Source organism: Oncorhynchus keta, chromosome 27, assembly GCF_023373465.1.
Source record: "Oncorhynchus keta strain PuntledgeMale-10-30-2019 chromosome 27, Oket_V2, whole genome shotgun sequence".
Classification (NCBI taxonomy): domain Eukaryota; kingdom Metazoa; phylum Chordata; class Actinopteri; order Salmoniformes; family Salmonidae; genus Oncorhynchus; species Oncorhynchus keta.
Window position 1 is genome coordinate 903,472 of NC_068447.1, and position 14,680 is coordinate 918,151.

The following is a 14,680-nucleotide window of genomic DNA, read 5'->3' on the forward strand; positions in this document are numbered from 1 at the left end:
CAAGTGTCAACCCTCCCCTGTTAGGTGAGAGGTTATCGTGTCTTGGGGGTTTGATATAAAATGCTAACCTCCCCTGTTATTGTAATGGTGAATGACTACATCAATGACTAGCTCAATGACTAGCTCAATGACTAGCTCAATGACTGAGACTTATCATCAATGACTACATCAAATGACTAGCATGTCTTGGGGGTTTGAAAATGACTACATCAATGACTTACATCAATGACTACATCAATGACTACATCAATACTACATCAATGACTACATCAATGACTACATCAATGACTACATCAATACTCCATCAATGACATCAATGACTAGCTCAATGACTACATCAATGACTACATCAATGACTACATCAATGACTACATCAATACTACATCAATGACTACATCAATGACTACATCAATGACTACATCAATACTACAGTAGTAAAGTAACTGAGGCAAAAACATCATACCCTCCCCTGTTATTGTAATGGTGAGAGGTTATCGTGTCTTGGGGGTTTGATATAAAATGCTAACCTCCCCTGTTATTGTAATGGTGAGAGGTTATCGTGTCTTGGGGGTTTGATATAAAATGCTAACCTCCCCTGTTATTGTAATGGTGAGAGGTTAGCATGTCTTGGGGTTTGATATGAAATGCTAACCTCCCCTGTTATTGTAATGGTGAGAGGTTAGCATGTCTTGGGGGTTTGATATGAAATGCTAACCTCCCCTGTTATTGTAATGGTGAGAGGTTAGCATGTCTTGGGGATATGATATAAAATGCTAACCTCCCCTGTTATTGTAATGGTGAGAGGTTAGCATGTCTTGGACGTATGATATTTGGCCCTATTATTCACGATTCATTCATGATTATCCGTAATAATAGTAGCATTCACTTTAATGGCTCTATTTTAATAAACATTTTTAAATGGTAAATCGTTGCGCTGCTGTCACATTATAGGTTTGGGGGTTTTCGTTAAATAGCCTGAAGCAGTCAGTATTTGCTAAATATTTTGAACACGTTTGCAGTCCACATTGTTGTAATTGCATTGCTTCAAGATGGAAATGCATTGTTAAATATAGGCTGTAGCATAGGGGCCAGGCCTACTGTAAACTGCAGTCCGTGAACATGCCAAAAGTAGTCAATAAGCATTAACATTAAATTCAATAGGCTATTGAGAAGACCCAAAAAGACACTGTATAATTCTAATGAAATGTAATAAAAACTAAGCAACAAATTGTTTTAAATAGGCTAAATGTCCCAATACAGCTACACCATAATTGCTCCCCGTATAATACAAACAACTTAGACTGCGTAGCCTAGTGGTTAGAGCGTTGGACTAGTAACCGGGAGGTTGCAAGTTCAAACCCCCGAGCTGACAAGGTACAAATCTGTCGTTCTGCCCCTGAACAGGCAGTTAACCCACTGTTCCCAGGCCGTCATTGAAAATAAGAATATGTTCTTAACTGACTTGCCTGGTTAAATAAAGGTAAAACACACATGCAACCTTTTTACAGGAGCTGGATAGAGAAAGGGCTCCACTCACCGTTATACTGCTACAGAGAAAGGGCTCCACTCACCGTTATACTGCTACAGAGAAAGGGCTCCACTCACCGTTATACTGCTACAGAGAAAGGGCTCCACTCACCGTTATACTGCTACAGAGAAAGGGCTCCACTCACCGTTATACTGCTACAGAGAAAGGGCTCCACTCACCGTTATACTGCTACAGAGAAAGGGCTCCACTCACCGTTATACTGCTACAGAGAAAGGGCTCCACTCACCGTTATACTGCTACAGAGAAAGGGCTCCACTCACCGTTATACTGCTACAGAGTAAGGGCTCCACTCACCGTTATACTGCTACAGAGAAAGGGCTCCACTCGCCGTTATACTGCTGGCAAATATAATGTTTTATAAACATAATGGAACCAGCTTACAGATTCTATTTGCACTTCTCCAGAAAGAGCAGACTAAATTGAATTGCATTCAAACCATGTACGTTATCAAGATAAACCCATGGATGGTGAATCTCAAAAATAACTTTGGATTTAAATATAATTAAATGAAAAACAATCAATCAATATTTCTAAATAGGATCATAAATCATAAATCTCTTCTCTCGTTCCATGACACCCTGTGCACAGGTAGGTTTAAATGTAATTTACGAAGAACATTCACACGTCCATACAAAACACTATGCTCCTGTCAACTATATCGTTGCCTATGTGCGACGCAGATTCTCAAAGAAATCTGCCATTAATATGGCATTATATGACTGAATAGTTTGGAGCAGAGTGTTTTTAGTGATCGGACGAGGGGCGATCTTTGATAATGAGGATGGATAGCCTACTCGAACAAGCGAAATGCAGGTATGTGAATAATGAAAAAAGCACGGAAAATCTAAAACCTCAAAAAATATTTTCAAGGCACTCTCAGTACCATTTGATAGGCCTTTATCCATAGACTATTTGGCTAATGGCCAGGATAAAAAGACGCACCAACGCGATGCTGCTAAACCAGCCTTGATAAATGGGAGGGGAAGCTATGCTTGGTTTTTAATCAAACTAAATGAAACTAAATACGAGATTCGCCTGCACAAAAGGCACATCTCTCAACGCTTCCGCTTTCAACATCCACGTCATCATCAACTCGGTTAAAACCTGCTTTTTGTGGGTCTTAAAACGTTCCATTGGCGCTGCATGAAATTATCACTTTTCTGCTTGTTTTTAGGGACACGCCTCAACTATTGCCATCCGTCACAGACATGTACATTTCCGAACCTGGCGTTAGGGCTGGAAAATGCCATTGCGACAGTTTTTCCATGACAAAATGTCAAACTAATGTGCGTTTGACAGTTGCGCCTCCTTAGCGCCAGCCGAACATAGAGCCCTGACAGTGACTCCAGAAGAACACAATTCATTTTTTTACCATTAATGTCTATTGGATACAACACAATCCGAAACACAACCAAAATAAACTGTAAATGCATCCAACAAGTTTGTAGAGTCACAAGCTTGATGTAATCATTGGGTGGAATATGGGAACAAAATATGAAAAATACAAATACTGATGACACCTTCAAATGGGGGGACTAAATACATGAAAATACCCTCAAATAAAAGGTGACATTCTGTACTGTCGCCTCATATAAAACATTATATCTCAAATCCAAAAAGCTGTAGTATAGAGCGATTTTAGCTTCACTGTCCAAATAAATATGGAGGGGAGTCTGTCAGCCAAGCAGTCAACCATCCAGACAGACATCCATCCCAGGTCATACCCTCAGTGTCATCTCCAGGGGGTTGGTAGAAGGACAGGCCCAGGGAGATGATAGCTGCCACCTCCAGGATGATAAGAGTGACATCCTGTAAAGTAATCAATCAATCAATCAATTTATATATCAATATATATATATATATATATATATATATATATATATATATATATATATATATATATATATATATATATATATATATATATATGAATCAATCTATATATCAATCTATATATATAAATCAATCTATATATATATGAATCAATATATATCAATATATATATATGAATCAATCTATAATATCAATATATATATATATATCAATATCTATATATATGAATCAATCTATATATCAATCTATATATATATGAATCAATCTATATATCAATCTATATATATATGAATCAATCTATATATCAATCATATATATATGAATCAATATATATATCAATCTATATATATATGAATCAATATATATATCAATCTATATATCAATCTACATGTAACTGGCAAAAAGTGTTTTAATTGGTTTGTTGGGCCATCACGAGCCACCAGAACAGCTTTGATGCACCTTGGCATAGATTCTACAACTCTCTTGGAGGAATGCGAAACCATTCTGGAAGCACCTGCTTTCAGTACACTTTCTATCTAATAATGTACTCAAGTGTTTACATTATTTGACCTGTCTATATCAATATACAGTGTATATCAAAACATGAATATCAATCGATCATTCAACATACTTGAAGAGCTTCCCAGACCAGCTCCAGGAAGGTCTTGGGCTGTTTAGGAGGGATGAAGTTCTGACCGAATGACTTGCTACGACGATCCAGGTCTGCCTGGTCACCTGACAGACCTGCAACACACACGCACACATGTACAGTACCAGTCAAAAGTGAGGACACACCTACTCATTCAAGGGTTTTTCTTCAAGAGTGTGCAAAGCTGTCATCAAGGCAAAGGGTGGCTACTTTGTAGAATCTGAAATATAAAATATATTTTGATTTGTTGAACACTTTTTTTTGGTTACTACATGATTCCAAAATGTGTTGTTTTATAGTTTTGATGTCTTCACTGTTATTCTACAATGTAGAAAATCATAAAAAAGAACAACCTTAGAGTGAGTAGGTGTGTCCAAATATTTGACTGGTCCTATACATTTATATTTAGTTAATTTAGCAGACACTCTTATCCAACCATAGTGCCACCAGACTTCTGATAGGCTCTTATCCAACCATAGTGCCACCAGACTTCTGATAGGCTCTTATCCAACCATAGTGCCACCAGACTTCTGATAGGCTCTTATCCAACCATAGTGCCACCAGACAGACTTCTGATAGGCTCTTATCCCACCATAATGCCACCAGACCAGACTTCTGATAGGCTCTTATCCAACCATAGTGCCACCAGACTTCTGATAGGCTCTGATAGGCTCTTATCAACCATAGTGCCACCAGACTTCTGATAGGCTCTTATCCAACCATAGTGCCACCAGACTTCTGATAGGCTCTTATCCAACCATAGTGCCACCAGACTTCTGATAGGCTCTTATCCAACCATAGTGCCACCAGACTTCTGATAGGCTCTTATCCAACCATAGTGCCACCAGACTTCTGATAGGCTCTTATCCAACCATAGTGCCACCAGACTTCTGATAGGCTCTTATCCAACCATAGTGCCACCAGACTTGTGATAGGCTCTTATCCAACCATAGTGCCACCAGACTTCTGATAGGCTCTTATCCCACCATAGTGCCACCAGACTTCTGATAGGCTCTTATCCAACCATAGTACCATCTGAGACCTCTGATAGGCTCTTAGGCTCTTATCCAACCATAGTACCATTAGACTTCTCTTATCCAACCATAGTGCTGATAGGCTCTTATCCAACCATAGTGCCACCAGGCTTCTGATAGGCTCTTATCCAACCATAGTACCATTAGACCTCTGATAGGCTCTTATCCAACCATAGTACCATTAGACCTCTGATAGGCTCTTATCCAACCATGCTTTTTTAGAAATGTATTAAAGATATAAAAACTGAAATACCTTATTTAAGTATTCAGACCCTTTGCTATGAGACTCGAATATGGGCTCAGGTGCATCCTGTTTCCACTGATCATCCTTGTGGTGTTCATACAACTTGATTGGAGTTCACCTGTAGTACATTCAATTGTTTGGACATGATTTGGAAAGGCACACACCTTTTTGGAAAGGCACACACAGTTGACAGAGCGTATCAGAGCAAAAACCAAGCCATGAGGTCGAAGGAATTGTCCATAGAGGTCCAAGACGGGATTGTGTCGAGGCTGAGATCTGGGGAAGGGGACCAAAACATTTCTGCAGCATTGAAGATCTCCAAGAACACAGTGGCCTCCATCATTCTTAAATAAAAGACGTTTGACTGAGCAATCCGTGGTCACTCTGACCTTCCGGAAGGACAACCATCTCTGCAGCACTCCACCAATCAGGCCTTTATGGCAGAGTGGCCAGACAGAAGCCACTCCTCAGTAAAATACACATGAAAGCTCACTTGGAGTTTGCCAAAAGGCACCTAAAGGACTCTCAGACCATGAGGAACAAGATTTTATGGTCTGATGAAACGAAGATTGAATTCTTTCGACTGAATGCCAAGCGTCGCTTCTTGCACCATCCCATCTGTGAAGCATTCTGGTGGCAGCATCATGCTGTTGTGGGGATGTTTTTCAGCAGCAGGGGCTGGGAGACTAGTCAGGATCCAGGGAAATATGAACGGAGCAAAGTGCAGAGAGATCCTTAATGAAAACCTGCTCCAGAGCGCTCAGGACTTCTGACTGGGGCGAAGGTTCCTCTTCCATCAGGACAACGACCCTAAGCACACAGCAAGATAATGCAGGAGTGGCTTCGGAACAAGTCTCCGAATGTCCTTCAGTGGCCCTGCCAGAACCCGGACTTGAATCCGATCTAACATCTCTGGCGGGACCTAAAAATAGCTGTGCAGCGACGCTCCCCATCCAACGAGAAACTCGCCAAATACAGGTGTGCCAAGCTTGTAGAGTCATACCTAAGAAGATTTGATTCTGTAATCACTGCCAAAGGTGCTTCAACAATGTACTGAGTAAAGGGTCTGAATATTTAAGTAAATGTAATATTTCATTTATTTTTATTTTTAATACATTTGCAAAAATGTTTTAAAAAATAAATCTTTGTCATTATATGGTTTTCTGTGTAGATTGATGTGGGGGAAACTGTAATCCCTTTTATAATAAGGCAGTAACGTAACAACATGTGGAAAAAGTCAAGTGGTCTGAATACTTTCCGAATGACTGTAAATATCTGTTCCCATGGCCCAACTCTGGATGTAAAATAGGTGTTCTGAATACTTTCTGAATGACTGTAAATATCTGTTCCCATAGCCCAACTCTGGATGTAAAATAGGTGTTCTGAAAATAGGATGTAAAATAGGTGTAATGAATACTTTCTGAATGAATTTAAATATCTGTTCCCATGGCCCAACTCTGGATGTAAAATAGGTCTAATGAATACTTTCTGAATGACTGTAAATATCTGTTCCCCTGGCCCAACTCTGGATGTAAAATAGGTGTAATGAATACTTTCTGAATGACTGTAAATATCTGTTCCCATAGCCCAACTCTGGATGTAAAATAGGTGTTTTGAATACTTTCTGAATGACTGTAAATATCTGTTCCCATAGCCCAACTCTGGATGTAAAATAGGTGTAATGAAACTACCATAATCACATAATCACAGAGAAGGAGTTGATCATTACTTTGTAAATATTCTCTTCCCCCCTTCTTCCCTCTCTTTTTACCCCATTTGTTTCTGCCTCTCTTCCTCACACCCTCTTCCTCACCTTCCTCCCTCTACTGCACTCTCTCTTTTTTGTTTCTCCCTTTTTCTCTCAATCTCCCCTTGATATGTCCTTGACAATGCGGCAAGCTATTCTAGCACTCCTCCCCCTCTCCCACTGTCTCTTCCTCTCTTTACTTCCTCCCTCCTCCTTTCTTTCTCTTAGATCTCTGTAATGGTGTCAAACTGCAGTAGTGAGTATGTGTGTAATTAAATATTGGTATTGCAGTTCCCAAGGTTAAACGGATTCTGGATGCTGTGGTAAAGAGGTGTCAGTTCTGCGTATCAACTCTTCAAAACTGTTGGTCAAACAATGTCTTGAAGTTTACCTCTACAAAAACAATTTAAAAAGGCTATTTCACCGGGAATCTAGAATAACTAATTCACAAACTAGTTTACCAACTCTCTCACTAGCTAGAATTCCATCCAAGAGGAGATATATTTTAATGTGAATATCCTAAAATCCACATTTTCCCACCATAGATGTTTCCATCAAACTGACTTGTTGGGGATTAAAGGCTTTGTGTGATGACGTAGTACACATGAAAATACCTTTCGTTTCAGTTCCCATGTACCCAATAAAAAATACCGTTTCAACTCTACTGATGGTTCTGTCACTAAAATGAGCCCAGCCTGGCTTTGGAACATGCTCTCTAGCCAACAGCTGGCAGATATAGTGAGGGTATAGCCTACACGATTATTATGGACAAAAGCTAGATCATTTCTACTTAACAGCAGCCAAGCATCAATCATCATGTCTGACTGCCTCACTGACTACCCGACTGACAACCTTACCGACTACCCCGCTGACTACCCTACTGACTACCCCACTGACTGCCTCACTGACTACCCAACTGACAACCTTACTGACAACCTTACTGACTACCCCGCTGACTACCCTACTGACTAGCCCACTGACTACCCGACTGACAACCTTACTGACTACCCCGCTGACTACCCTACTGACTACCCCACTGACTACCCTACTGACTACCCTACTGACTACCTCACTTACCACTGACTGCCCCACTGACTACCCTGCTGACTACCCCACTGACTACCCTGCTGACTACCACACTGACTAGCTACTGACTACCCTGCTGACTACCTCACTGACTACCAACTGACTACCCTACTGACTACCTCACTTACCACTGACTACCTACTGACTACCCTGCTGACTACCTCACAGATTACACAGCTGACTACATCACTGACTACCTACTGACTACCCTGCTGACTACCTCACTAACTACCTATGGACTACCCTACTGACTTCCTCACTTACCACTGACTGCCCCACTGACTACCCTGCTGACTACCTCACTGACTAGCTACGGACTACCCTACTGACTACCTCACTTACCACTGACTGCCCCACCGACTACCCTGCTGACTACTAACTGACTACCCAGCTGACTATCTAACTTACCACTGATTGCCCCACCGACTACCCTGCTGACTACCTCACTGACTACCAACTGACTACCCAACTGACTACCCTACTGACTACCCTACTGACTACCTCACTTACCACTGACTACCCTACTGACTACCTACTAACTACCTCACTGACTACCTACTGACTACCTCACTGACTACCTCACTGACTACCTCACTGACTACCTCACTGAATTCCTCAATGACTATTTACCTAATATTCCACAGACTATTCCACAGACTATTCCATAGACGGCTGTACTGCTATTCAGAGACGGCCTTTTGGCCTCTGGACAAATATACTTGTAGTTGGACCTGATTCGACAGGACAAAAATGCTTGTAGTTGGATCCGATTTGACAGGTAGGATCGGCCTCTGCCTGAAATACTCAAATCAATGAAATTGACTGACAGAGTGTGTATGTGTGTCTGTCATGTTGTTCTGCTAGAGTAAGGTTGTTCAGTGTTGATCATTTGATACTGTCAGCTGGCCTGAGATCAATCCCACAGGCCAAACAACACAGAAACACACACACACAGACACACATACACACATACACACATACACGCAGCCACAGACACACACACCCTCCCTACTACCTTACCGTCAATAGTGTTGGTGAGCAGTTTAGTGGCCAGGCCCTCTGAGTCTCCGTATGCCTCCTGTATCTTCTGAATGGCCTCCCCTCCCCGGAGCTCCATCAGGTCCCTGAGCTCCTCCACCGTCACCCCAAAATCTCCCTCTACAGCATTGTTACCCTCCCCCTTCCCACCTCGGCTCCGGCCTTTAGGGTAGAACTCAACAGCACTGTTAGCCATCTCTCCCATGGTGGCGGTGGTAGACATTCTGACAGACTGGTTTGGTCCTCTTCTCTCTCTGTGGTCTCTATTTCCTTCTCTGGGGAGGTTTCACCCACTCATCTGGAACACACAAGTCCAAACTTTCTTTCAAACTCTCTCTCTCTCTCTCTCTCTCTCTCTCTCTCTCTCTCTCTCTCTCTCTCTCTCTCTCTCTCTCTCTCTCTCTCTCTCTCTCTCTCTCTCTCTCTCTCTCTCTCTCTCTCTCTCTCTCTCTCTCTCTCTCTCTCTCTCTCTCTCTCTCTCTCTCTCTCTCTCTCTCGCTCTCTCTCTCTCTCTCTCTCTCTCTCAGCGAGTGTTTCTGCTTATTTATACCAGCCAGTCACCAAGCGCTGGTCCTTCCTTCTTCTTTCAAGAGTTCTTAGACAGAAGTCTTAAACACAGACTTCATTAGCTAACCAGTAGGGTCAGGGGTCAAGATTTTAACCAGGGACCAGTCAGCAACATCTCAGAAACAACTGACTGAGATGAGGGCTGCCTCCAGCTTTCTCCCTGTGTCCTTGGCGACTCCACTCTTCTCTCTTGTCTCGCTTATGAAGGGGTTGGGGGTTGAGAGAAGGACTAGTGGTAGAGCAGACTGCAACCTGGAAAGAAAGAAAGATAGAATTATAACTCATCTCTACAACGAGTAACACACCTGCAACTTGGTGTCAATTGTTTTATGCAACAGCCAATCAAAATGAGGACCTTGGTCCCCTGAGCCACTCCAACCTTCAGAACTTAATTCATGAACTTGTTCTAGTTCGTCTTTATATTCCATTCAGCCATTCCCCTTTCTCTCCATCTTTATATTCCATTCAGCTATTCCCCTTTCTCTCCATTTTTATATTCCATTCAGCCATTCCCCTTTCTCTCCATCTTTATATTCCATTCAGCTATTCCCCTTTCTCTCCATCTTTATATTCCATTCAGCCATTCCCCTTTCTCTCCATCTTTATATTCCATTCAGCTATTCCCCTTTCTCTCCATCTTTATTTTCCATTCAGCCATTCCCCTTTCTCTCCATCTTTATATTCCATTCAGCTATTCCCCTTTCTCTCCATCTTTATATTCCATTCAGCTATTCCCCTTTCTCTCCATCTTTATATTCCATTCAGCTATTCCCCTTTCTCTCCATCTTTATATTCCATTCAGCCATTACCCTTTCTCTCCATCTACCTCATTCTGGTTTGTAGCTCTTTCCTCTCTCGTTCTCTCTGTCTCCTCCACGTCTCCCTCTCAGTGTCCTGGCTGAGGACAGCTATACTCCTGTAGCCCTACTTTCAGACTGGCATCTACAGGGTCACCCCTGCCTTGTCCTGAATATGGGCCTCTCTCCCTCCCTGGCTGGGTCCTGTCCTATTTAGCCGGTTTGTATGCAATATTAGAACGTTTTTCAGTAGCCTATATGCATATCAACGTATAAAAACAGACTATGCTTTTAATGCCAAGATGTCCTACTCTTTGGCCTTTGCATGTAGTGAGTGGGTGGTTGTCTACCATTCAGGAGGTGAATCTACATTTGAGAGCAACAACGGTTGACCTGTAGCATGGTTGACCTGTAGCACGGTTGACCTGTAGCACGGTTGACCTGTAGCACGGTTGACCTGTAGCACGGTTGACCTGTAGCACGGTTGACCTGTAGCACGGTTGACCTGTAGCATGGTTGACCTGTAGCATGGTTGACCTGTAGCATGGTCCTGTAGCTGACTGTTGACCTCTAGCATGGTGCTGACCTAGTTAGCATGGTTGACCTAGAGCTAAGGGAGATGTTTCTGGAATGGTCCTGACTGTATGTTTCCTGTTCTGAGATCTAATACATCTTTCTGGCTGCTACCCAGGCTGTTTCTGTTAATACTACCCAGGGGTTTCTGTTTCTGTTCTGATAAGGTCTGTTTCTGCTAGAGGCTGTTTCTGTTCTGAATACTACCCAGGGTGTTTCTGTTTCTGTTCTGAATACTACCCAGGGTGTTTCTGTTTCTGTTCTGAATACTACCCAGTTTTCTGTTTCTGGAATACTACCCAGGTCCTGTTTTTTCTGAATACTACCCAGGGTGTTTCTGTTTCTGTTCTGAATACTACCCAGGGTGTTTCTGTTTCTGTTCTGAATACTACCCAGGGTGTTTCTGTTTCTGTACTACCCAGGGTGTTTCTGTTTCTGTTCTGAATACTACCCAGGGTGTTTCTGTTTCTGTTCTGAATACTACCCAGGGTGTTTCTGTTTCTGTTCTGAATACTACCCAGGGTGTTTCTGTTTCTGTTCTGAATACTACCCAGGGTGTTTCTGTTTCTGTTCGGAATACTACCCAGGGTGTTTCTGTTTCTGTTCTGAATACTACCCAGGGTGTTTCTGTTTCTGTTCGTTACTCTGTTTCTGTTTCTGAATACTACCCAGGGTGTTTCTGTTTCTGTTCTGAATACTACCCAGGGTGTTTCTGTTTCTGTTCTGAATACTACCCAGGGTGTTTCTGTTTCTGTTCTGAATACTACCCAGGGTGTTTGTTTCTACCCAGTTCTGTTTCTGTTCTGAATACTACCCAGGGTGTTTCTGTTTCTGTTCTGAATACTACCCAGGGTGTTTCTGTTTCTGTTCTGAATACTACCCAGGGTGTTTCTGTTTCTGTTCTGTTTCTGTTTCTGTTCTGAATACTACCCAGGGTGTTTCTGTTTCTGTTCTGAATACTACCCAGGGTGTTTCTGTTTCTGTTCTGAATACTACCCAGGGTGTTTCTGTTTCTGTTCTGAATACTACCCAGGGTGTTTCTGTTTCTGTTCTGAATACTACCCAGGGTGTTTCTGTTTCTGTTCTGAATACTACCCAGGGTGTTTCTGTTTCTGTTCTGAATACTACCCAGGGTGTTTCTGTTTCTGTTCTGAATACTACCCAGGGTGTTTCTGTTTCTGTTCTGAATACTACCCAGGGTGTTTCTGTTTCTGTTCTGAATACTACCCAGGGTGTTTCTGTTTCTGTTCTGAATGCTACCCAGGGTGTTTCTGTTTGGTGGCCTATAGGCATTGATATGTTGGCCATTTATTTACAACATGCAATGAATTCGGAAAGTATTCAGACCACTTCACCTTTTCCACACTTTGTTACGTTACGTTACCCCATAATGACTCAATACCCCATAATGACTCAATAACCCATAATGACTCAAGACCCCATTATGACAATATGACTCAATACCCCATAATGACATATTGACACAATACCCCATAATGACAATACCCAATATGACACAATACCCCATAATAACATAATAACCTATAATGACTCAATACCCCAAAATGACACAATACCCCACAAGGACACTATAACCCATAATGACACAATACCTCATAATGACACAATAGCCCATAATGACTCAACACCCCATAATTACACAATACCCCATAATGACACAATAGCCCATAATGACATAATGACACAATAACCCATAATGACTCAATACCCCATAATGACATAATGACACAATACCCCATAATGACACAATACCCCACAATGACACAATATCCCACAACGACACTATACCCCATAATGACATAATGACACAATACCCCATAATAACTCTATACCCCATAATGACATAATGACACAATACCCCACAATGACTCAATACCCCATAATGACATAATGACACAATACCCCATAATGACTCAAACCCCCATAATGACTCAATACCCCATAATGACACAATAGCCCATAATGATTCAATACCCCATTATGACATAATGACACAATACCCCATAATGACTCAATACCCCATAATGACACAATACCCCACAATGACACAATACCCCACAATGACACAACACCCCAATATGACACAATACAACACAACGACACTATACCCCATAATGACATAATGACACAATACTCCATAATGACATAATGACTCAATACCCCAAAATGACTCAATCCCCCATAATGACATAATGACTCAATACCCCATAATGACTGATTACCCCATAATGACATAATGACACAATACCCAATAATGACACAATACCGCCATAATGACACAATACCCCATAATGACTCAAAACCCCATAATGACTCAATACCCCATAATGACACAATAGCCCATAATGATTCAATACCCCATTATGACATCATGACACAATACCCCATAATGACTCAATACCCCATAATGACTCAATACCCCATAATGACTCAATACCCCATAATGACACAATACCCCATAATGACACAATACCCCACAATGACACAATACCCCATAATGACTCAATACCCCATAATGACATAATGACTCAATACCCCACAATGACACAACACTCCAACATGACACAATACAACACAACGACACTATACTCCATAATGACATAATGACTCAATACCCCATAATGACTCAATACCCCATAATGACACAATACCCCATAATGACACTATACCCCATAATGACTCAATACCCCATAATCACACAATAGCCCATAATGATTCAATACCCCATTATGACATCATGACTCAATACCCCATAATGACTCATTACCCCATAATGACATAATGACACAATACCCCATAATGACACAATACTCCAAATTGAGCTCAGTTACATCCTGTTTAAATTGGTCATCCTTGAGATGTTTCTACAACTTGATTGGAGTCCATCTGGGATAAATTCAATTAATTGGACACAATTTAGTAAGGCACACATCTATCTATATAAGGTCCCACAGTTAACAGATCTGGGGAAGTACCAAAAATATTCTGCAGCATTGAAGGTCCCCAAGAACACAGTGACCTCCCGTTCTGTAAAGTACTTAAAGTAAAATACTTGAAAGTACTACTTAAGTCGTTTTTGGGGGTTTCTGTACTTTACTTTACTATTGATATTTTTGACAACTTTTCCTTTTACTTCACTACATTCCTGATGAAAACAAGGTACTTTTTACTCCACACATTTATCCTGACACTCAAAAGTACTTGTTACATTTGGAATGCTGAGAAAGACAGGAAATTGGTCCAATTCCGGCACTTATCAAGAGAACATCCCCGGTCATCCCTACTGCCTCTGATCTGGAGGACTCACTAAACAGAGAACATCCCCGGTCATCCCTACTGCCTCTGATCTGGAGGACTCACTAAACAGAGAACATCCCTGGTCATCCCTACTGCCTCTGATCTGGAGGACTCACTAAACAGAGAACATCCCTGGTCATCCCTACTGCCTCTGATCTGGAGGACTCACTAAACAGAGAACATCCCTGGTCATCCCTACTGCCTCTGATCTGGAGGACTCACGAAACAGAGAACATCCCTGGTCA

The 14,680-nt window shown here is 41.7% G+C and overlaps 1 protein-coding gene across 2 annotated transcripts in view; it reads right to left on the minus strand.

Moving 5' to 3' along the window:
• LOC118374750 (plasma membrane calcium-transporting ATPase 3-like) overlaps nucleotides 1-14,680 on the minus strand; it is a 189,391-nt gene that overhangs the window by 159,670 nt on the left and 15,041 nt on the right. For both annotated transcript variants that reach the window (XM_052481242.1, XM_052481241.1), the window contains exons 2-5: nucleotides 9,731-9,999; nucleotides 9,163-9,478; nucleotides 4,014-4,126; nucleotides 3,274-3,358 (exon numbers count right to left, since the gene is read on the minus strand). In XM_052481242.1, the coding sequence (XP_052337202.1) occupies nucleotides 3,274-3,358; nucleotides 4,014-4,126; nucleotides 9,163-9,403 (439 nt within the window). In that variant the 5' untranslated portion in view covers nucleotides 9,404-9,478; nucleotides 9,731-9,999. The remainder of the gene's footprint in view (nucleotides 1-3,273; nucleotides 3,359-4,013; nucleotides 4,127-9,162; nucleotides 9,479-9,730; nucleotides 10,000-14,680) is intronic.